General features: G+C 43.2%; 1 protein-coding gene across 1 annotated transcript; it reads right to left on the bottom strand.

Moving 5' to 3' along the window:
• Positions 1-2,140: 2,140 nt before the first annotated feature.
• On the bottom strand, positions 2,141-6,129 carry LOC115175144 (DNA replication licensing factor MCM3-like). The gene is made up of 2 exons (XM_029734361.1): positions 6,022-6,129; positions 2,141-2,873 (listed from the first exon to the last, which is right to left on the bottom strand). The coding sequence occupies exons 1-2, from the start codon at positions 6,087-6,089 to the stop codon at positions 2,675-2,677; spliced, it is 267 nt and encodes an 88-aa protein (XP_029590221.1). The 5' UTR covers positions 6,090-6,129; the 3' UTR covers positions 2,141-2,674.
• Positions 6,130-7,973: the final 1,844 nt, after the last annotated feature.

Consider the following 7,973-nt stretch of genomic DNA (forward strand, 5'->3'; position numbering starts at 1 on the left):
GTTCATGGGGTTCTAACATGGCTGCTATAGAATGTTGTAGTGTCATGTTAATGGGGTTCTAACATGGCTGCTATAGAATGTTGTAGTGTTAGTGGGGTTCTAACATGGCTGCTATAGAATGTTGTAGTGTAGTGTTAATGGGGTTCTAACATGGCTGCTATAGAATGTTGTAGTGTTAATGGGGTTCTAACATGGCTGCCATAGAATGTTGTAGTGTCATGTTAATGGAGTTCTAACATTGCTGCTATAGAATGTTGTAGTGTCATGTTAATGGGGTTCTAACATGGCTGCTATAGAATGCTGTAGTGTCATGTTAATGGGGTTCTAACATGGCTGTTATAGAATGTTGTAGTGTCATGTTAATGGGGTTCTAACATGGCTGTTATAGAATGTTGTAATGTCATGTTAATGGGGTTCTAACATGGTTGCTATAGAATGTTGTAGTGTTAATGGGGTTCTAACATGGCTGCTATAGAATGTTGTAGTGTTAATGGGGTTCTAACATGGCTGCTATAGAATGTTGTAGTGTCATGTTAATGGGGTTCTAACATGGCTGCTATAGAACGTTGGAGTGTCATGTTAATGCATCATAATGTAGAACCCTCAATGTCCCAATTCTCTGAATATATGGCTCTCGGTCTAACTAACAACGGCCCCTAGTCAGTGGAAAGATTGACTGCAAGGCTTGGCTGTTGTTTATGGCTCAAGATGAGTATTGTGTTTGATAGAAACTGCTGAAATGATACTGATAACAGAGAAAACTAAACGCTTTTAAATAACATAGCTACATACAGAAGTGTTTGTATTATTTTTACTATTCAACACCACCATGACCCAAGCTAAGACAAAATAACTTGTCGATATAGGGGAACACTTTACATCGAAGTGGACATTTGACACTAGCCTGAAATCCAGACCTGTTTTGTGCCATCATTCCACTCCACAAAAAGTTAGCACAGACTGGCACCCAGGGTAACTTCACAGACTAATGTGCAAGGTGTATTCTCAGGGGTGTGAGAGGAGAGGCAGGGTGTGGAACCTGTAGATGGTAGATAGAGGAGAGGCAGGGTGTGGAAACTGTAGACGGTAGATAGAGGAGAGGCAGGGTGTGGAACCTGTAGAGTCTACAGGTTCCACACCCTGCCTCTTTATCTACCATCTACAGGTTCCACACCCTGCCTCTTTATCTACCTACCGTCTACAGGTTCCACACCCTGCCTCTCCTCTATCTACCATCTACAGGTTCCACACCCTGCCTCTCCTCTATCTACCATCTACAGTGTAGACGGTAGATAGAGGAGAGGCAGGGTGTGGAACCTGTAGATGGTAGATGGAGAGGCAGGGTGTGGAACCTGTAGACGGTAGATAGAGGAGAGGCAGGGTGTGGAACCTGTAGATGGTAGAGGTCAAGGAGAGGCAGGGTGTGGAACCTGTAGATAGAGGAGAGGCAGGGTGTGGAACCTGTAGATGGTAGATAGAGGAGAGGCAGGGTGTGGAACCTGTAGATGGTAGATAAAGAGGCAGGGTGTGGAACCTGTAGACGGTAGATAGAGGAGAGGCAGGGTGTGGAACCTGTAGATGGTAGATAAAGAGGCAGGGTGTGGAACCTGTAGATGGTAGATAGAGAGGCAGGGTGTGGAACCTGTAAGACGGTAGAGGTCGAGGAGAGGCCAGGTGTGGGCTGGGGGTAAGAATTGGGTCGATGGAGGAAACTCACTTTGAAAAGAGCCAGTGGGCTGGGGTTAGACGGAGTTAGGCGAGAGAGTAGAGGCAGGCTGTGGGCTGGGGCATGCAGCTCAGGAGAGATGACTCAGGCGTGGGTGTAGAGAGACTAGCCTGGATGGAGGTTCGGCCCGAGGCTACGGGGTTCCTTATCTGTCCAATCAAAACCACGGCTTGTGATTTCCCCAATGTACAACATAGTGAAACCGCATTTCACAGGCAGCTGTACCTCACTGCATTGTTCATCTGTTTTATAGACGCGAAATGGTTTTGTTTTGCATAAACTGCAGATCTATTATCAAATCGACCGCAAGGGACACACTGATGTGTTCTCGCTGTGTGTGTGTGTGTGTGTGTGTGTGTGTGTGTGTGTAAATGAAAGCACAAGCTGCTAATTAGTGTCCAAGCAATCACAATGTTCCAACATCAAAAGTCATTTAATTTTCCATCTCGATGCACTATTACAGTTGATAACCCTTTACAATGAAAACCTTTTCTTCAACAAAACAATATATATACAAGAAAGGTATTTTTCTTAAAAAGAAATATTAAAACTGTAAACCGAAAGCATAAAATGATGCAGGTGCTCTTTGCTCTAGTGATTGTAACCAGACCTTGTACATCCCATAATATGTAGCTAAAACATGAGTAAAGCAAAGAAACTAAACTTTGTGAAACTGATCAAGAATTTAACCTACGGACATTACAGCATAAAACCATAATCCGTTCAACTACTTGTTAGTCCATCAGTGGTTATTGCCAACAACAACAAAACAAAAGGCACATTGGAAGAAGCGAGTGGACCCAAAAGAACCAGTCAAAATCCACTTATTTCTGAATTCCTTCTCATCCTTGTTCTCTAATGGGAAACAACTCTCGTTTCAGACTATCTCCTTCTGTCCTCTCCCTTCACCTCTTCGGTCTATGATGAGGAAGAAGTTTTCCTTGGTCTTTAGATGAGGAAGATGATGTCGTCAGCCAACATGATCTGGTTGTCGTCCTGCATGCGAGCGAGGGCGGCCCGGACCTCTGTCAGGGTGAAGGGGGCGTCACTGTCCTTGTTGACACTCTCCATCAGAGAGTTCATACCGACGGACTGAGCATGTGCAGAACGGAACACCTCCAGCAGGGAAGACTTAAAGTCCTTCAGCCTGGAGAACAACAGGGAGAGAGAAATTAATTCGATGAAAAATCAAATCTAATGTGAGGTACATAAAAGATGAGATTCTGTGTTTTTTGTTGTTGTCGTTGTTTACATAAACTCAGCTAAAAAAATTAAATGTCCTCTCACTGTCAACTGCGTTTACTTTCAGAAAACTTAACATGTGTAAATAGTTGTATGTGGGTTACATAATAATACAATGTAACTTGTATAGCGCTTCTCATTACAGAAAATTATCCCATAAAAAGCTAAACAAACACATGTAGTAGAGATGGAATGTCTCTAGATGATTTCAGATGGTTTCAGATGCCTTCAGATGCCTTCAGATGCAGTACTTGTTGTAATTCTTGCCGACAGATTAAACCATAAAACTGGAGCTGCATTGTTAGAGTCCAAACAGCCAGACAGTCAAAACAATTGACTTCGCAACCCAATTCTGCAATTCAGAGTCAATACCACGAGATTTAAGTGATCAACCCCCAGAGCAGTGAAAAATGGTTTTACATTTTTTTCTTATTATTATTATGTAAAATATTTACAGCGCTCTCTGCATAGGCAACCTCATGGCAGGTGGCGGTGCACCAGGGAGGGGGGAAATAAATCAACTACACTGAACAAAAATATAAAAACGCAACAATTTCCACAATGTTCTTGAGTTACAGTCCATAAGGAATTCAGACAATTTAAATAAATTCATTAGGCCCTAATCTATGAATTTCACATGACTGGTGACAACAGCGGTAGGCCTGATTACAGACAACGACGAGACGGCCTATAGGGAGGTGGTCAGAGACCTGGCAGTGTGGTGCCAGGACAACAACCACTCCCTCAATGTGACCAAGACAAAGGAGATGATTGTGGACTACAGGAAAAGGTGGAGCGCCAACAAACAAACATCCAAACATACCAAGACAGTCGTGAAGAGGGCACGACAAAACCTTTTACCCTTCCAAAGACTGAAAAGATTTGGCATGGGTCCTCAGATCTTCAAAAGGTTCTACAGCTGCACCATTGAGAGCATCCTGACTGGTTGCAACACCGCCTAGTATGGCAACTGCTCAGCATCTGACCGTAAGGCGCTACAGAGGGTAGTGCGTACAGCCCAGTACATCACTGGGGCCAAGCTTCCTGCCATCCAGGACCCATATAATAGGTGATGTCAGAGGAAAGCCCATAAAATTGCCAGAGACTCCAGTCACCTAGGTTATAGACTGTTTTCTCTGCTACCGCACAGCAAGCTGGTACCGGAGCGCCAAGTCTAGGACCAAGAGGTTCCTCAATAGCTTCTACCCCCAAACTATAAGACTGCTGAACAATTAATACAATGGCCACCGGACTACTTACATTGACCCCCCCCCATTTGTTTTGTACACTGCTGCTACTTGCTGTTTATTATCTATGCATCGTCACTTCACCCCTACCTACATGTACAAATTACCTCAACTAACCTGTACCCCCGCAAACTGACTCGGTACCGGTACCCCCTGTAGATAGCCTCGTTATTGTTATTTTATTGTTTTACTTTTTATAATTTTTTGTTTATTTGGTCAATATTTTCTTAACTCTTTCTTGAACTGCATTGTTGGTTAAGGGCTTGTAAGTAAGCATTTCACACTAAAGTCTACACTTGTTGTATTCAGCGCATGTGACTAATAAAGTTTGATTTGAGATATGCATCTGTTGGTCATAAATACTTCTTTTTTTAAACTAGGGGCGTGGATCAGAAAACCAGTCAGTATCTGGTGTGACCACCATTTTCCTCATGCAGCACGACACATCTCCTTCACATAGAGTTGATCAGGCTGTTGATTGTGTCCTGTGGAATGTTGTCCCACTCCTCTCCAATGGCTGTGAGAAGTTGATGGATATTGGCGGGAATTGGAAAACGTCGATCCAGAGCATCCCAAACATGCTATATGGGTGACATGTCTGGTGTGTACGCAGGCCATGGAAGAACTGGGACATTTTAGCGACCAGGAATTGTGTACAGATCCTTGCGACATGGGGCCGTGCATTATCATGCTGAAACATGAGGTGATGGCGGCTGATGAATGGCACGACAATGGGCCTCAGGATTTGGTCACGGTATCTCTGTGCATTCAAAATGCCATATATAAAATGCAGTTGTGTTTGTTGTCCGTAGCTTATGCCTGCCCATATCATAACCCCACCTCCACCATGGGGCACTCTGTTCACAACGTTGACATCAGCAAACCGCTCGCCACACAACACCATACACTCTGTCTGCCATCTGCCCGGTACAGTAGAAACCAGGATTCATCCATGAAGAGCACTCTTCTCCAGCGTTCCAGTGGCCATCGAAGGTGAGCATTTGGCTACTGAAGTTGGTTACGACGCCGAACTGCAGTCAGGTCAAAACCCTGGTGTGGACGACAAGGAGTCAGATGAGCTTCCCTGAGACGGTTTCTGACACTTTGTGCAGAAATTCTTCGGTTGTGCAAAACCCACAGTTTCATCAGCTGTACAATTGGCTGGTCTCAGACAATCCCGCAGGGGAAGAAGCCGAATGTGGAGGTCCTGGGCTGGCGTGGTTACACGTGGTCTGTGGTTGTGAGGCCAGTTGGACGTACTGCCATCTTCTCTAAAATGACATTGGAGGCTTATGGTAGAGAAATGAACATTCAATTATCTGGCAACAGCTCTGGTAGACATTCCTGCAGTCAGAATGCCAATTGCATACTCCCTCAAAACTTGAGACATCTGTGATATTGTGCTGTGTAACAAAACTGCACATTTTAGTGGCCTTTTATTGTCCCCCAGCACAAGGTGCACCTGTGTAATGATCATGCTGTTTAATCAGCTTCTTGATATTCCACACCTGTCAGGTGGGATGGATTATCTTGGCAAATGAGAAAAGCTCACTAACAGGCATGTAAACAAATTTGTGCGCAACATTTCAGAGAAATAAGCTTTTTGTGCTTGGGGAACATTTCTGGGATTGTTTATTTCAGCTCATAAAACACGAGACCAACACTTGACATGTTGCTTTCATAGTTTTGTTGAGAACACTTACATTCATATTAGACTATAGTTCCATTTCAGCTGCAGATCTGAGCACACTGGTACCAAGTCCGCCATTTTGCTGTCACCTAATACAGTACTGGACCGACACCCACCTGTCTGCAGACACCTCTGTCTGTCTGTCAGTCTGTCCGTCCTGACTTGGTGGGACAGGGGCATCCATAGGCTCCTCCTCTGCCGGTTTGGGCGTGCCAGCCTGAACTGTGGAAGGGGTAAACAGAGCTCATTGTCAGACCAGGGCCATGCATTTAGAGAGTCAACTTTTAGATATTGTTCTAATAGTAGACAGTTTAAGTATTTTTAATTGAACATTTATTTAATTAGGCAAGTCTTTAAAGAACAAATTCTTATTTACGATGACGGCCTACCCCGGCCAAACCCTGACGCTAGGCCAATTGTGCGCCGCCCTATGGGACTCCCAATTACGGACGGTTGTGATACAGCCTGGATTCAAACCAGGGTGTCTATAGTGACGCATCAAGCACTGAGATGCAGTGCCTTAGACCGCTGCGCAACTCAGGAGCCCAGTTACATAACATTGTTTAAATATTCCCATGTAGTGTTAATGGGGTTCTAACATGGCCGCTATAGAATGTTGTAGTGTCATGTTAATGGGGTTCTAACATGGCTGCTATAGAATGTTGTAGTGTTAATGGGGTTCTAACATGGCTGTTATAGAATGTTGTAGTGTCATGTTAATGGGGTTCTAACATGGCTGCTATAGAATGTTGTAATGTAAATGGGGTTCTAACATGGCTGTTATAGAATGTTGTAGTGTCATGTTAATGGGGTACTAACATGGCTGCTATAGAATGTTGTAAAGTCATGTTAATGGGGTTCTAACATGGCTGCTATAGAATGTTGTAGTGTTAATGGGGTTCTAACATGGCTGCTATAGAATGTTGTAGTGTCATGTTAATGGGGTTCTAACATGGCTGTTATAGAATGTTGTAGTGTTAATGGGGTTCTAACATGGCTGCTATAGAATGTTGTAGTGTTAATGGGGTTCTAACATGGCTGCTATAGAACGTTGTAGTGTCATGTTAATGGGGTTCTAACATGGCTGTTATAGAATGTTGTAGTATCATGTTAATGGGGCTCTAACATGGCTGCTATAGAATGTTGTAGTGTCATGTTAATGAGGTTCTAACATGGCTGCTATAGAATGTTGTAGTGTCATGTTAATGGGGTTCTAACATGGCTGCTATACAACGTTGTAGTGTTAATGGGGTTCTAACATGGCTGTTATAGAACGTTGTAGTGTCATGTTAATGGGGTTCTAACATGGCTGTTATAGAATGTTGTAGTGTTAATGGGGTTCTAACATGGCTGCTATAGAATGTTGTAGTGTCATGTTAATGGGGTTCTAACATGGCTGCTATAGAATGTTGTAATGTAAATGGGGTTCTAACATGGCTGTTATAGAATGTTGTAGTGTCATGTTAATGGGGTACTAACATGGCTGCTATAGAATGTTGTAGTGTTAATGGGGTTCTAACATGGCTGCTATAGAATGTTGTAGTGTTAATGGGGTTCTAACATGGCTGTTATAGAATGTTGTAGTGTTAATGGGGTTCTAACATGGCTGTTATAGAATGTTGTAGTGTTAATGGGGTTCTAACATGGCTGTTATAGAATGTTGTAGTGTCATGTTAATGGGGTTCTAACGTGGCTGTTATAGAATGTTGTAGTGTTAATGGGGTTCTAACATGGCTGTTATAGAATGTTGTAGTGTCATGTTAATGGGGTTCTAACATGGCTGTTATAGAATGTTGTAGTGTCATGTTAATGGGGTTCTAACATGGCTGTTATAGAATGTTGTAGTGTCATGTTAATGGGGTTCTAACATGGCTGCTATAGAATGTTGTAGTGTCATGTTAATGGGGTTCTAACATGGCTGCTATAGAATGTTGTAGTGTCATGTTAATGGGGTTCTAACATGGCTGTTATAGAATGTTGTAGTGTCATGTTAATGGGGTTCTAACATGGCTGCTATAGAATGTTGTAGTGTTAATGGGGTTCTAACATGGCTGTTATAGAATGTTGT

Source organism: Salmo trutta, chromosome 35, assembly GCF_901001165.1.
Source record: "Salmo trutta chromosome 35, fSalTru1.1, whole genome shotgun sequence".
NCBI classification, from domain to species: domain Eukaryota; kingdom Metazoa; phylum Chordata; class Actinopteri; order Salmoniformes; family Salmonidae; genus Salmo; species Salmo trutta.

What these genes read in the sequence shown, in the direction of transcription:
- LOC115175144 (XM_029734361.1), bottom strand. Translation starts at nt 6,089, where the DNA reads ATGGATGCCCCTGTCCCACCAAGTCAGGACGGACAGACTGACAGACAG. An exon ending in ACAGAGGTGTCTGCAGACAG is followed by an intron (nt 2,874 to 6,021) that starts GTGGGTGTCGGT and finishes GTTGTTCTCCAG; the next exon opens with GCTGAAGGACTTTAAGTCTT.